The sequence below is a fragment of the Anopheles ziemanni genome, chromosome 2, assembly GCF_943734765.1.
Source record: "Anopheles ziemanni chromosome 2, idAnoZiCoDA_A2_x.2, whole genome shotgun sequence".
Taxonomy (NCBI): Eukaryota; Metazoa; Arthropoda; class Insecta; order Diptera; family Culicidae; genus Anopheles; species Anopheles ziemanni.
The window spans coordinates 75,151,902-75,168,142 of record NC_080705.1 but is presented as its reverse complement, the minus strand read 5'-3'; the positions used below and the strand labels follow the sequence as shown (position 1 = coordinate 75,168,142).

Here is a 16,241-nt window from a genome sequence, read left to right as displayed (position 1 = left end):
TTTGGATTACATTTTTAAATGTTTTTTCAACTCAGATCTTGATGGAATCGCTTTTGGCACGATCGAAATCGTTATCGAATCTGTTTTAATGATTTATTTGAGGATGTGAAGAAGCCCGATTTATCCTGTTTTAAACCATTCTCAAGTCTCTATGTGAATTGCAAAATGTCATAAAAGAAAAACGCATCTCTTTTCATGGATCGGAAAAGAGATATAAAAAAATGTTTATATTTTAAACTTCCCAGCCTTAAAAAAAGGATCTAACAATTAGTGTTGTATTCAAATATCCGCGGTGAATCAACAGCCCTAAACACGATGAGATAACATTCCTTTTTGTCATCAGATATTCTTCATTGGACAGGAAATAGCAAACAAGGACGAATGCTTGCAATTCCGATTTGGTCTGATGAACCAGGCCGCGACGCAGCATTCCACCCAGATTCCTTCTTGACAAATATCGCTTTCAAGATGAGAAAAAACGCCTTTCAGCTCGTCGTCGACGATTCACAGATGCTTCAGTATCAGACAATCGCTGGGAATTGGGTTGGAAGAAAAGAGGAAATTTGACGAAGCGAGTGCTCTCAACTCCACTCTCTGCCAAACGGCCGAAAAGCGTAGCAAATTGGAGGCCCCAAAATATATATTCTCCTGCGGCGGCGTAGGGCGACGTCTTGTGATAAACTTGCGGGAATGATGGGTCCACAGTGATCTAGGAACACGACACGAGATGGACATGGCGGACCGCAGAAAGGGTATTAGAGGGTGGATGGTAAGAAACCATCGCTGCAACAAAGGGAAAGAGGGAAGACGGCATCAAATACGCCCGGGCTCTCAGGCGCGCGGTCAAGTTGAAAGACGAAATGCCGCCGACAGAACCGTCCGAATCTCCGGCGATCTCCGACGAAAGTAACCACAGCCTCTGCCCCCTCGTGGTGTGGCCTCCTGCCCTCCGCACCACCGAACGGCCGGCGTGTTCCGATCGATCTTTCGATCGATCGACAAATTGTTCGAGTAAGTCAAGATCGTGCGACGTTCGTGTGCGACTTCCCATCTCCCTTTCGCTCGCCTTTTCTCGCTCTGGTGGACACCGGCATCGACCAGCATAAACCCAGGGGTGATGACGTCCGGGGAATGGCCATAATCCCCCCTACCCCGTCCCTCATCACCTCATCAGGGGCAGAGGGGAAACTGTGTATTACATATTTCGACCATAAGTTGACTAATAATCAACCGATATCTCATGGATAAAATCAATAAGGAAAGAAATTAATAGCATTCCCGCGGCAGCCGCTCTCTCCCCACCCCTCCCACTATCTTCGGGCCATCAAATTCTTTGGGTTTCCTCTGTTTGTTGGTTCCCTTGGCCCCGCATTTTGTTTTTTTTTCTCCTTCACGTTTGTCGTACACGTCGGCCACAAGTCGTCGTTGTCTAAGATTTTCACAACACAGCACACGCGGTTGTTGTGAGCCTATCCGAACCGTAGCCACTATTTTGCGTCCTCCATGTTTGACGATCGAAAACATTCAAGTAGGAGGAAATACACAAAAGTGGAGGGGGGCAAAGCAAAAAACCAAAAAAAAGAGGAACACATCTTGCACACACATGTTCACATGCGGGAAGTAAAACAGGCATACGAAATTAAAGATGATGGAAAGACCTTCATTACGTTCCATCGTGCGGTCCCCTCGCGAGATTGGGGTGCGATAGAATTCGTGATGTAAAAGGCAGAACAGCACCAATCTTTTTTCCCCAATCGGAAGCCCAATCTTGTGCACGTTTTTCTTTCCGAATTGGTGGTGGAAGGAGCTGGCTTCCAAAGCCGGCAGTTGTAGGGTTGTACTTTTTTTACACAAACGAATAGACATTTTAAAAACGGCCAAAGTGGGAAAAGGTTCTTAAATTAACTGTTTAATTTTTACTTTCAATTATACTTGGTGGGATCTTTCATTAAACGCTTCATACCTTACAATGTTTTGTACTTTCAAAACAAATGAACGAAAACCAATTTTACTGATAACTACATTGTCACATTGCACTTCAATTTAAAAAAATCTTGATTCTAAGAAAAGGAACCATAAAACCGTACAGCATTTCATAAAACATATATAATGCAAAACCGTTAAAATACTAGTGCTATGCAACTCTCTTATATTACATGACACAATTCTTATATTACAAAACCAATCTTCCAAAATCTAATTAAAAATGAAGTGGGAAGCAAATCGGAGCTGCGTTGTACATTTAACGTTTGAAACACTTCAAGCCTTGATGAACTCAAACATTTTTCAGTTGCATCTTTTGAGAAATTTCTTCTGAAAAAATCTTGAAAATAAATAAAGTAACAATTTTAGTATCTGTGAGAAAACGTTACATGAAACCTACTCTTTACAATTGTCTAAATTTCATGTTTTCAAATCAACATCAAAATCGACTTGGAATAATCTACTTGAGGGTGCTCGGGTTTTTTTAATACAGAAAGAATAGAGTAGTATAGGATAGAATGGGGAAAAGGAAGAAGCTGAAAAGAGGGCGCGTACCAAACGTGGATGGCTTAAATATTAATCGTTGCAATATTCTGAACACTTCCCCCACCAGGCGAGTACGTTCTGAACAGTTCGGACATCGAGAATAGCCTGCCGCCCCCGTTGGCCGATCTGTTCCTCGAGGAAGGCCTGACGCTACCGGATCTCGGCGAATCAGTGGTAAGCACACTGCGGCAATGCGGACTGGATAGAATTCAAATTTACAATGGCACTCCCCGCAGGAGGACACGATCGCCGAGGCCAAACCAGAGCAGGACCAGGAGGAGCTCGCCGAGGTGCAGCGCATCGAGCAGGAGCTGCAGCAGGTTTCGGTGGACGGCGGCATCTGCCTGGGAGCGATCGCGACCAGTGCCAGCAGCAGCAGCGCTGCCAACCCGGCCGACACCGACGACGAAGCGTCAGCAACGACGACGACGTCCGCAACGACGACCGCTGCCTCGGCGACGGCAGAAGCAGCAGCAGCAGCATCGATAACGTCCGACGACGCTCTCGAGGACGGCCCCGTGACCGATGAACTAGAGGATCTGCTCTGCGACATGATGATACAGACGTCGTCCCACTTCCAGCACACGCGCCAGAACACGCAAGGCTACGGCCATGGCGCCATGACTAGCTTCCGGCAGACGACGACCGGGACCGGCGGTTACCATCACCATCACCATCACCACCACCACCATCATCAGGTGAGTCCGGCCTCGGCGCTCGCACTTGTCGCGGCGAGTTGAGGGTCCTGCACGCTGGGAAGGTTACGACGCCATGGTCACGTTTGGGAGAAGGGGAATCGGAATCGGACTAGCTAGAGAGGCAGGAGGTGAAGTAGTTGTGGCGAAACGTCGGTTCGTTTTGGGGGGAATTTCGGAGGAGCGTTGCTTTTGCGTCGACCGTATGAAGAATAGGGAAGTTTGCGGCTCGCGGTTGAGCCATAGCCTCTTGAACCTTGGAAAGGCGTTTCAGGTTGATCGATTTGAGTTCGCAAGCAGGTGTGTTTGTGTAAGTGGAAACTTTCAGTTTTTGTTAACGGATTTGTGTAGTCTATTAATTGCAAATCTTTGTCATTCAAATTTTAACTTAAAAACGAACTTCTCCCTCAGCCAAAGCAAATCGCTAATGTTTATCATATCATCATAATTTGATCCTCTTTCAGCAAAACTATGGAACGCAAACAGCCAGTATGTTGCAATTGATAATTATCTTCCAAAATTCGGTTGTTATAACATAGAAATAACAAGACCATAGCTGTAGGATTGTCAAACGACTTCAACCGAACTCTGAGACCTGCCTATGCTACCGAAGCGTTACAAATTGGCTTCTAAAGCATACGCGTTGGCAATATAATTCTATCCGGGGGGCGTTTTTCGATCTTATTCCATTATTCCGACAATGATAGAAGTTCGTTTTGCCAACATAATAGCTGCACTTGAGGGCAATGATTAATTCACTCAAAATATTTGTCGAACACTCAACCATATACCTTTGTCATCAATCATTCACGACAAGCAGGAATGTCGATGAAACGAATTAGCTTCGCGAGCTGTTGTGGAAATCGATCCACTCAACAGTGCCCAAGATCCTTGCGTCCCGGGGCCGCTTCAACATTCGGCTTTCTTCCAACCGTCAACACACGCATTAAGCGTGCATTACAGATCGTTTGTGTGTTTTCATTCCGTGCTGCTACCGATAAAAATCGGTATCTCCCGGTGCTCGTTGTTCGAACACGGATCTACTCCGGTGGCTTTTGCCGTTGGCCGCCGCCCTCATCCGTCTGATGATGATCGATGATCGATTGATCGGCGAGGATACTTCGGGGATGCTCGGCGGAAAAATGTCTCACCCGAGAGCCGCCTGTGTGCGTGGGCCGCTTCCCGAGGTGAAAGGTAATAAATTATCCGTCCTAAAGCGCACCGCACACCAGCGGTTCGTGAACTCGGCGAAAGTGTCCCGATATGCTGGCCTTTCTCCAACCTTGCTCGCCCCCGGGGAAGAACAAGAAAGCAAGTGCTCTGCCACAGATCGGTCACCCGGGGCATTCTAATCCTTTTATGCATACAAACATGCATACCGACATGTTCACAATTAATCATTAATTTGCCAGAGAAAAGGCCCATCATGCGGTGGTGGTTTACCGGCGATCGGGAAAGAACCTGCCGGTGCCGGCCCGGGAAGAAAGGATGCTATCCGCAAATGTTATCTCTCCTGGCTCGCCGCATATGCGTCCCGCAGCGGAGAGAGCTCTCACTGGCATCGGCTGCTGTTTGGTCTTTTCTTGGGATACCAAAAACCTTCGCAGTACCCGCAGGACCAGCGTAGAAGGATCTGGGAAAGACATACTGCTGGCTAAAACTGGAGGCGAAGCAGAGTGGGAGAAAGTTCTTGACCATCGGAGATGCGGTTGCGGTTTGTGCACTTGTTGTCGTGGTGGTTTCGTGGTTTGTGTTGTGCCGGCGGGTGGGAAAAGGCAAAGGAGCTGAGCCGGTAATGGACAGATGAAGATGGGCTTTCGACACAAAGGTACAGACAGAAGGGAGATTTAATCGAACGAACGACATGATGGCTTCGGGAACGATGGAACAGCGGAGTGAAGTGGTTGGACGACGGGATGACGAAATGTACCTGAAAATGCATCGGGCGAAAGGTGTCGGAACACCGACAAGGGAAGGGAGCACCAAGCCCACGGGGAACCCGGGGCGACAATAAAACAATAAATGCACCGGAGGACATGGTTCCTTCCAGCGATGATGGAACCTCCCGGAACCCCGAGAGAGTGTTAAGCTCGTAACCGTGGAACATTCGATTATGGCCTCGGAAGGGCTTCCGACAAAAGGCCAGGGGACAATTGAATAAATTATTACACTCGGCTACTGGCGTTACGGGGTTGACTTTTATTGCTTACTTATTTGCTTAGGGTCCTCTAATGCCGGGTGTCGCAGTAAACATTTGACAACAGTATCTGTGAAAAGTTCTGTGGATTTTCACTATTTACTGTCGGTCGTTTAGGTAAATGCACGTGATTTTATGACGTTTAGTTATGTAGAGCTAACAGGTTCGTCACTTTTGTGCGTGGTTTTCATGCTTTGCCTTCAATTTTCTTCTCTTTCTGTCAGTTTCGGTTATGTAGAACCCCTTCGGATGGTTATTATTTTGTTCATATGCTAATCATAAGAATGTAATGCAAAAACAGTTGCTTCAATTAAGCAAACTATTAGGAAAGTAAGCAAATTGAAGACCTAATCAGCATTGAAATAAACTTCCCGTGTCCAAAAATGCAATCGAGAAGCTAACATTGTGCTGTGTGAATGTGAATGCAACTCAATTATTCGAGGCACGCTTAAGCTGTTTTAGGCTTAAGGTCCCAAATGTACGTAAGATAACTGAGGAAAACTACACTATTTTAACACAAGTGGACTCAAGAACTAGTTTGAGAGGTCGACGTACTTTTTGGGCTGTACTTTTGCATTATAACGTTACTTGATATTCTACCCTCAGTTTTTGGGAAATGAACTGACGGACCAATGTTTGTTGAATCAAGCCCAATAATTCATGCAAAATAACGACTATACTATAATTTCTCCAAAGTAAGTCATATTCAAAAGCTCTTATCAAAATCGCCAATCCTTTAAATACATTTTATCGAATTGATTTTTCAAACTCAAAACTGCAAGGATCTTAAGACTCTTTGATCGTGACATTGGTGGAATGTGTTTTTGATAGCTAATTATGTTGATGTTGAAAAATAGTAAGTAACTAGTGTAATCAACTTTTCACCCGTATGTGATAGAGATAGAACATTTGAAAAGTGAACATTTGGTTGCGTTCACGTCTTACAAAATACTCGGCACACACATACAACATGTCGCTGTCCGATGAAGTCGTTGATTTGCGTTGCAACCGACATAATGTGCCCGCCTTCCCAATTGTTCTGCCACCAATTTGTGCGCTCGCTTTCTTCCTTCCGGCGTCCGTCGCTTAATCTTAGTCCTTATGTCTTCCTCCATTGTCTCCATCCGCCGGGATGTGTAAAGTGCAGCCGGCAAATGGATTTTGCCCTTGACCGACGCTGGGCAAAAATGGCCCAAAGTGGCGTCTCGCTTCGCGTTTTTTGGGTAGGGATTTCGTGTCGACTACAGGCTCGTTTTTGAGGCGGCTTTCGCGAACACACGATCTACTCCTTCCGTCACCATAATTGCTACCGCTGGACAAAGAGAAGTAAAAAAAAGGCACACCTCCACACAAGTGTCTGCCGGGCGATTGCGATGATTGGGAATCGGAAACTCGCTTCCCTGTGATTATGGAATGCCACAACGCGGAGTCCGCTGAAGCTTCGCCGGGGCGAGTTTTGGAAGCCCTCGAGAACCTGTGGCTCTCCATCCACCAACCACCCCGAACCTGTTCGCCCGTCGTTCGAGGACCAGAGGAAGACACGCAGAAACGCTCGGCAGCAGCAGTAGGCAATAGTAACAATAATAACACGCCACTCTCGAGAGCGAGAGCGAAGGCACGAAGAATAACAGAAAATGCGATGATTTCGATTGATTTTAAAAACGCATTAAGTAAGAGTGGTTGAGCTGTGCGAGCCCCGCAACGGCTCAAAGGGCCAATGGGAGTCCGAACTCGGTTGGGAACGGCGGGATAAGAATTAAACCCGAGGGAAGAAGAGGAACATCGAGTACGCCCTTGCTTCGGTGGACGCGACTGCAAGGATCGATCGTGCTGGTGTGCGTCTGCGTGCCACAGTGTATGTGGCCTATATCGACGAATCCCGGGAGCGAAAGGGAAGCAACGGGAGAAAGCGGAGCCGAAATAATAACACAAAAACATGCCAGACAAAACCTCGCTTCCTTGAGCCCGCTTCTTCCCGCGACGACGACGACGAACGGTGCCAAAGATGGAGGATGGAAAAATGCCGTGCTCGAAGCGAATCGCCAAGAATCTCCGAGAAGCGCGAGAGTCAACCCCCGGGACACAAGTGTTGTTGTTACGAAAGAAAAACTTTCTGACTTCAGGACTGCTTTTTAGCCCCGGACTCTCTTCGTGGGTTTTGTTGTTCTATGCTGCAATGCGCTGATGTCCTCCTGCTTCTCGAGTCGAAGGAGGAGGGCTCACGAGGGGGAAGGTAGCAGTATGTGTCCTTTGGCAAGTGTTATTTTAACCCCAAACTCACCGCGGGACATCTCGGGTTTCGCTCGACAGGTTCCACGCAGGCAGAGCACCTTTCGCGATGCCGTGTCTTACAGAGAGATGTTTTTCTTGGCTCTACTTTAAAAATTACAGTGAAATTTCGGGCATTAGATCGAGGAAAAACATCCTTAAGCACTTGTACCGCTTTTCTCCCGTTATCGTTCTCGATCAATGTTTTCACAAGCCCCGTCTGTTATCCCTCGGTCCCATCGCTGTGTGACCTTGTGTTCACATTCGTCGCTCCAGAAACGTTACTACTTTAGGGTTTGTACAACATCCAAAGAACTTTAGAACTACCCACTCGCGATTTGTTAATTTAGAAGTCAGCTTTACGTATCGATTTCCATTATGTTTGCTTTGAAGAAATGCAAATTATGTCTCATTTTTTCAATTGTTTGTTCAACCGATTAGATTTAGATAAATTCTAACGATCGTGTCATAACTGGGGATCGATCAGTTGTGCTCTTTTTATAAATTATCTTTTATTTGATTTTATTGGTACAGAAATTTGTTGAAAGTTAATTATTATATTTTCAGACATGTTTAATTGTCCTAATAAATATGGACTTTGAAAATATATGTACTTGAGTATTTGAATGTATGATCAAGTATTTGCACTGTTGTACGAAAATACAAAGCACTTCAAATCCTTGCAAAAATTGTCACTAGCTGTGACCATTTAAAACCCTTATTTCTTTACTGACAAATGGTTCTCCATCCATAATTGTTCTTACCAAATGCAAAAACGAACACCTTTTTTTGTATAACTTAACGAAACAAACAAAGGCGATCTAATTGAATTCGGCGTAAAAGAAGACGAACAAAAAATGTACACATCCACCCTTTAAGTGTTCTGTGGAACAAAAAGGCTTAGGCGCTGGCCAAAACAAATGGAGAGTTTGTTTTTGCTTTCGTTCGTTCCGCATTCGGGTCGTTCTGTGAACGGATTTCGCAAGCTTCAGTAATCCTCCTCCCGCTCCCGGAGCGTTAGCAGCAGCAGCATCGGGGAACGGAAAACAAATTACCGTCCAATACTCATCGAGTCAAATCCCAAATCTTCCCCCCCGGCAGCGAAGCTCCAAAGCGACAAAAATTTTCGACCAACCAAAAAAGAAACAATCGAAGTTTGTTGCAGACGTTTAAATTGCCCAGGGAAACACGCGGACAAGAAGAAAAACGCTAGCAAACGAAAACACTCACAATGCCCGGGCAATGGCAGAAGGGGGAGGGAAAAAAACACCGGCAAACCCGCGAAACCACCAAGTTCACGATCAAGTGGACATCACATGTGTATATTCTCCATCACGAAGTACACCGAGTGAGTACACGCGCCCCGCTAAACAGTGCGTTCGAAACGGCATGGTTTGGCTGTGCTTTTTTCGGTTCGTTCAAACTCCTCTCCGTTCAAAGCCTCTGACGCCAAACGAAAGACTTGAGCGCGACTGCAGACGACGAACGCACGCGCGCGAGCAAACACCACCCCCGGTGGGTAGCGATGGTGGTGGTGGTGGTGGAAAGGTAGTACTATCGCTTCTTGAGCCACCGACGGCCCTCTCCCTCCTGGCGCATACGCAAACGCGTGCGGAGAACCACCTTCCAGCAGCAGCCAGCATCATCTTCTAGCACATCTTGGCTCTCCGTGCGCGCGCGCGCGCCAGTAGAACGTCCTACGTCCTCTCTAGCCGTGTTCAGGGCAGGATAGATTCCCTACCTCGTGGAAGTTCTTCGGTAGACGGCGATCGGAGATGAGAGAGAATGCTCCAAGACGACAGAGTGTGAGAGCAGCGTGCGTGTGTTTTGGTTGCTGATGCTGATTCAGCATGGATGATCGATAGGGCTTTAGTTGGACTTCGTCTTGTGTTCCGTGAGCACAGTTTTACACACCGTGCTGTCGTAGATCGAACGCGTGTTTTGGTGATCATTATTGCGTTGTTATTGTGCAGACGCATTGTGCTCGGTGTCTCATTTGCCCCTGACTCGACCAATGGATATTTCACGTGGACGACGGTAATTTTGGTTTATTCTGTTTAAAAAGCGCGTTAATCAGGTGTCCATCTAAAGTTTTCATGTGTACATTAAGGAGGTATTTCGTATTCGAATGTATATAGGACGGATTACATCGTATTACAAAGGATTACTGAGTAGTAATCGGAGCGATTAATAGCACCATCCAAAGGGGTCCCGGAAGGCTACCGGCGTTTGCTTCAACCCGCTTCGATCCGCGGGCAAATAACGTACACCGAACGGCTTGACCTTTCCGTATCCTCCTAGAGGTTCATTTATTTTTAGTTTTTTCCTGTCGTTGTTGATAAACTAAGTTGAAAAAATTCTGTACCCACCACCACCATCCACTAGCATATTCGCCTCTCGGTATTCGTGGTGACCACGTCCGCGTAGCGTTGTTGCGATCGTGAGATGTTTTTTTTTTTTTTATCTCGCCTTCCTTACTTCACTTTGCATGATTGAAGGGGGCTGAAGCGATTTGAAAGCCAGACTTCTCTGGCTGCTGTTGCTGCTCTCCGGTTCCCATCAACGTGCGCGCGGGGTATTTCCAAGCCGAAGAATGATTTTTTTTTTGCTGTTTGCGTTGGATAACAAAACAAAACAAAAAAGCTGTAATAATAAGCGATTACTTTGAAACCTTTTCTGGTTAATTTTTTCGATGTACGTTTACGTTTTTTTCTGTTTGTTGCTTCTTCGTCGTCACTGAAAATGTTTGGTCGTTGTTCGATGCGATGGGATTCTGTACTGCCTAAAAGAAGGATCTTTTATTGTACGTTCCACAAATAGGGGCATGCGCATAGAATCCTCTTCGGTTCGCAGCTCGGACATTTCCCATCACGAAGCAAGACGATCGACTCGTCCACAATACGTTTGTCAGTTTGGTCAAATTCTGGCGTCTAGGAAACATATAGAATCATTTTGACAGCTCCTTTTACTTGCCCTCCAAACGGAACTAAGAGAGAGAACTAAGAAAAATTAAACAGAAATACACATACAAAGAATCTGCAAATGTAACCTCGTCAAAGTGTAAAATTAGCGAACAGGTCCACTAAAGTGGATGCCTCAAACAATCAGTCATACGTATGTGAGGTTTTGTAAAAATACGGTAGTCTCTTATGGTGACGTTTCATATTGTAGAGTCTATACCCTTGAGCGTATTTGAAAACTTGCCTCAAAATGGTTTTACTTGTTTGTTACTATCATGCACTTTCTATTGATTGTAATTATATTAACAGACAGAGGTTATAACCGAAAGGTTCTAATGTGATCTTACTATTATTAGCATTCGTTCTCAATAATTTCCTATAAAACATCGCGACATTAAAGACGTTGTTCCTTTTACGTGTTTTTAAACTATTTTTAAAACATAGTACAAACAAAAGCTTCATAAATAAAATAAAATTGTGTGAGGAAGTAAACACAAAGCTCGTGGAAATACATATGACACACCGGAAGCGATTTGTTTTACTTCACATTTGATAAACTCGGAAGGAGTTGTCGTGAAATGCGTTTTAAAACGATCATTTGTCCCGTCCTAAGTCGTTCAAATCAATAATCCACATAATAATTGTACCGTGTCTCGGAGCGATAGCAGAACTAGACGCACGCGATGTTTGTTATCGGCCGAGTGTTGGTGGTTTCGTTCATTTGCGACATGTTTATTTTCTATTTCTTTTAATGAGACACTCTAGAACGGATCACTAGTTTTAAAATCAGAATAACCGACAGAGCGTCAGGCTATCAGGCACTGTTAAAAGGTATTGTCCGCCCGGTGCGAGGTTGTTCGGTAGGAAACACATAACCACACACTGCCACTAATGAGTGGCTAATTACGCCCAGCTCGGGCAGTTGCGTCGGAGTTGCTGCATGCATGAGACCGGACCGGGCCATCATGCAGTTGGGCCAGGCTAAACGCTTCCGATTCGCGATGCGGTTAATACACGGCCCCCTCGTAATAACAATAGTAAGACAAAAACCCGGCATCAAAATTCCCTCCCAATAATGTGGTTGGTTACCACTTGGCTTTGTGCCCGTTTCGGCGGAGGTAAAGTGCAACCCTTTAATCCGCATCCCGCTCGCCCGCTCGTGCACTTTCTTTCCCGCACCCGGAACAACAACGGACATCGCCCCTCCCTCCCAACCCCACGACCGAGAGAACTCGGGTTGACATTGTAAATGTGTGACGTGACCTTCGCGGTAGCGTAAAATTAGAGAGCAAATGATATACAATTAATTTGTTCTAATGTAACTAGGGTTCGATCGGTTTCCAGGGGTCTTACCAGTGGGTATCGCGTGGGGAACTGGGGTGGAGTGTGTGTCGGTTCGTTACCCTCCCCACCGGACAGTTTTACCCCCTTGATGTTGACGATTCTCCAGCAGCTCCTCTTTGGATGGAGCTTTTTTCTCGTCGATTCGTTCGTTACGCACAGAGATGTGGTAGAATCGAACCCACCCACCACCCACTCGGGGTTGGCAGGTTCAATGTGAATGTTAGTTTATGCCGGTTGGTCACTAACTGCGTATTCATATTGTTTTTCGGAGTGCCATCAATAGACTCTTGCTAACCGAGTGGAAAAGGAAAACTAGTTACTCTATGGTTCCGGAAAAGTTGTAGGTTAAAGATGTGATTCGCTTTTCACAAATGGACTTGAACATACATTTAACTAACCTCTGCTTCCGTTTGTTTCTTTCTTTCCCCACCGTTTCAGTCCCGTGTGCCGCTGAGCCGAGCCGTTTCGATGGAACAGCGCTGGCAGGACCTGGCCAATCTGCTCAGTTTCCCTCCCGGCATGGGCGTCGGAATGGGTGTTGCCGACATGCCACCGTCCCACCCGTCGCACGCCCACTACCCATCGCACTATCCCTCCTATCAGGTACGTTCCGTGGCGGTTGAGGCTGACCCCGCCCGGGGGTCTCAATTGGATTTGTCAATTGCAAGTGTCATTCTAACTGTGTGCCCCCTTTTTGCTAATGGACTGCCCTTCCCACTCTCGTTCCCGCTCGCTCGTGTGTAGCCCACTGGAGGCATTGGAGGCCCGCAGCATGGCCAGTACCATCATCCGTCGCACGCCGCCGTCCTGCAGAATGCATCGCTGGCCGATATCTCACCGGCCCAGCCGCATTACGGCGCGAACCTTGGCTCGGCGGTCGCCACCAGCATGCATCTGACCAACTCGACGTCCGAGACGGATGCTGGCACCTCCGGCTACAAAATGGATCCCGAAATGATGTACTACTCGGTAAGTGCCACCGTCCTGCGATCCCAATCCCATTCGTCACCATTCCATTTTTTCACTCCCCCCCCCCACACACACACTCACATTAGCATGCACATTAGTCACCACGGGGCAATCACCAGCCCAGTAATCACCATCATTATACCACCCGACCAACCAATTCCCGCTTCTTCTTCCCCTCTCCTTGCACCTTGCAAATCGCTAACCGCGCGTGAATCCTTGCCGTGTCCTCCTTACAGAACGCCTCGTCGGAAATGAATCACACCGATGGCTTTCTGAATTCCATTCTGAACGATGAAGATTTGCAGCTGATGGACATCGCCGTTAACGAAGGTGAGTAGGTGCTGTTCGCACGATCGTGTCACGTCCGATGGATGATTACGCCGCCGCCGTGCACTCTATCGGCATTTGTTGTACCGTTGCTGACCACAATTGCCCGTCCGGGTGCTAATGCTCCGGTGAAAGCGTTCTCCGGAAGGAACTATCTTTATGTCTCTTGAAGGTTTTTTCCTACCGTGTCAAACGTACGTGTCTGTCGAACACCAAATGTACGGATACATTAATGGAACAAACACGGAGGAAAGCCTTATCTTTTCGATGGTACTATATCGCGAATCATTGTGCCCGTTCCGTGATAATGGCGACTGTCTTGGACAGAACTGGGCGGTTCATGACGCACCATTCTACTTTAGAGCTGGATGGATTTGCTCTTATCGCTGGTGGTATTCTTTTAAACTAATGTGGCCGTGGGTTTTGGATTGATTTTTCCCACATGACAGGTAAATAGAGGATATCGTGGTGGATATTTTCTCCTGCAAAGAAACGTCAAACGTGGTGGAATTATCAATTTACTGAACTAGTTTGTGCACTAGTAAAAATGACCACGCTACAGTTGGGATATTCCAAGAACCCGTCTCTGTGCCAAAACTCCGACATTCGAATGGTACAAACTTAGTGTCTCTAATATAACACACATAAGATAAATTAATAGATTACAAATTTGAAATTCTTGATTAACAACTATGTGATCGATACAAAAAACACGTTATCATAATGAGTCAAATCTCCTGAATAACTTCAACTCTGTTGCTGCAACTACACCGTATTTTTACCGTCGGCATCATGCATGAAACGCAGAAGTTGATATCTAAAATTATTATAATAATGCTGTTGCTGTATAAATAATGTTAAATGCTGGGAAATATTTGCAAGTAAGAGTAGATGTTTCCATCAAAAAACAACTGTTTAAGAATGGAAATTGATTTGCGACTTCCATGCGAATTATCTCTTTACCCAACTGAAAGGACAACACTGACTTCCGATGCGGTTTACTTTTGCACTCATCGTGTTGCATAGTCTTTTTCTTCCTTTTTTCACTTATTGAGAAGCAACCATAAATTTTAAATGTTGTTATTTATTGTGAAGATTTGTTCGATTTTAGTGAGAAAAACCCCCCACCTCTTTTGTTTATTAAACCTTATACCATGATGATGGAATGAATGGAAAACATGATTAGCTTATTTGTGATAAGAATTCTTAAGAACCTTTTAGGGTGTACGAAGTATTAAGGAACTGTTCATCAATCTTAAAATGCCGTTGTTATTAGCTAGCGGCGGGTTTTATTTTGCCATTTTTTCTGTTTAATTTTCGGTAAAATTTAGTTGGAATGTAACCGAGCAGGAAGAAGATTAATTATACCTTTCTTCTTTCCTTGAGTGCTGCCATTTTGTTGCGCTCACTTCCCATCGGGCATTTTACCCCTAGGGATAGAACATTTCCATCGCTTCCGGGTGACATAAACCCTCCGTTGGGATGGAGAAAACAAATGAAAAATTGCTTTCCCGATAGAAGTTGATTACCACATTGTAAATATGTTGTCACAAGCCACCAGAGCGTCGACGCAAGTCGGACCATCGCCTTGTCGGATAGCCAGGCGAAAGAAAGCGCACCGGAGCGTGGAAAAGAAAGCAGCGAGGAGTGAGAAAATGCGAGCGGGTGGAAAAAAGAAAACTGAACCGAAAAGAGGCGCGCGGGCTGCAGCATAATTAAACATACCACATACCGCGCCTGATGGGGGCACCCGGGGCCAGCGCCATTTTTGTTATATATCTATGTGTATACGAAGCACATAAAAGGCAAACAAAAGATCAAGTCATTCCCGAGACCGGGCCACGGGAGGGGAGGACCCTTTTCCCCGCTCCCACCACTCCACACCCTCCACTTGGGTGCGAGAATGTGTGAAACCGAAAGAACTAATTTTTATTCGACTTCGATTCCCATCACCACGCGTCGTCGCCCTCCAAGGCAGCGACGCCGTGCACTGCGCCCGGGGTTTGCCGACAGGACCTTACATAAAATAAAAGAACACAACGAGAAAAAACTGCCATCTCACCCTGCGAGCGACCGTGTTCTGCAGCTAGAACCTAACAAAACGGTGGATCCGCTGTCAGGACCTCGGGCGGGGCCGTCGTGGCTGCCGTGCGCTGGCCTTTTGGCCGTGGCGGTCGGTTTTCCAGCGCGCTGAAAAGCGGTAGACAATGTTTAATAGGCTTAAGAAATAATCTAGAAAAAGAAATCATCAGCGGAAAATTTCCCCTGGCGGACGCAACGTTGATTCTGTCGCATGATTCCGGCGCCATCCCTAGGGGTGTGCGTATGCGTGGTTATCTTGCTTTTAATTTACTAAAATGGTCGGTCCCTGGGGAACCGAAACGTGGAAAACGGTAATGAAAGAAATTTTTAATTTTAAATCCACCAGTGGTGGTGAATCGCAGCCATTCCAGAGGTGCGCCCGTGGGTGAACTAAGTCCAATGTTTTCCTTTTACAACTTCAACGCAGCCTACTTGCTCTTTTTTCTCTCATAAATTTTATGGTTGTCAATTACAACATGTCATTTTATAACATGTTTATGTTTATTGGATAATTTCATTTGAATTCGCGAAAAGCGAACATTTTTTTCATAATTTCATTCATTCTTTCTTTCATTCTTACGGATGCATGCAGCATTACTCCGCTGTAAAAATGAAAAATTGAAAAACCTACTTCAAGAACTGTAACATTTATATTTTGTTAGTAATTTCATTGGAGTTTCTTTTACGTTTAGGTACTGCTATGTGACGTATTTCGTAATGAACTACGGTTCATCGGAACATTAAAATCAAAGGCTTGTAAACCAAGTATCAATATGCTATACTAAATTTTGGCCATATGCTTACAACTTCGACTGAAGTGGATTTGCGTGTAATAAATGTTTTGGAATGTCAGCCCACATGACTGTACAT

The 16,241-nt window shown here is 45.7% G+C and overlaps 1 protein-coding gene across 1 annotated transcript in view; it reads left to right on the top strand.

Moving 5' to 3' along the window:
- The window catches only part of LOC131294343 (segmentation protein cap'n'collar), a 41,387-nt gene that overhangs the window by 21,092 nt on the left and 4,054 nt on the right, over nt 1-16,241 (top strand). The window contains exons 4-8 of the mRNA XM_058322388.1: nt 2,597-2,703; nt 2,766-3,227; nt 12,432-12,596; nt 12,738-12,962; nt 13,199-13,292. Coding sequence (XP_058178371.1) covers nt 2,597-2,703; nt 2,766-3,227; nt 12,432-12,596; nt 12,738-12,962; nt 13,199-13,292 — 1,053 coding nt within the window. The remainder of the gene's footprint in view (nt 1-2,596; nt 2,704-2,765; nt 3,228-12,431; nt 12,597-12,737; nt 12,963-13,198; nt 13,293-16,241) is intronic.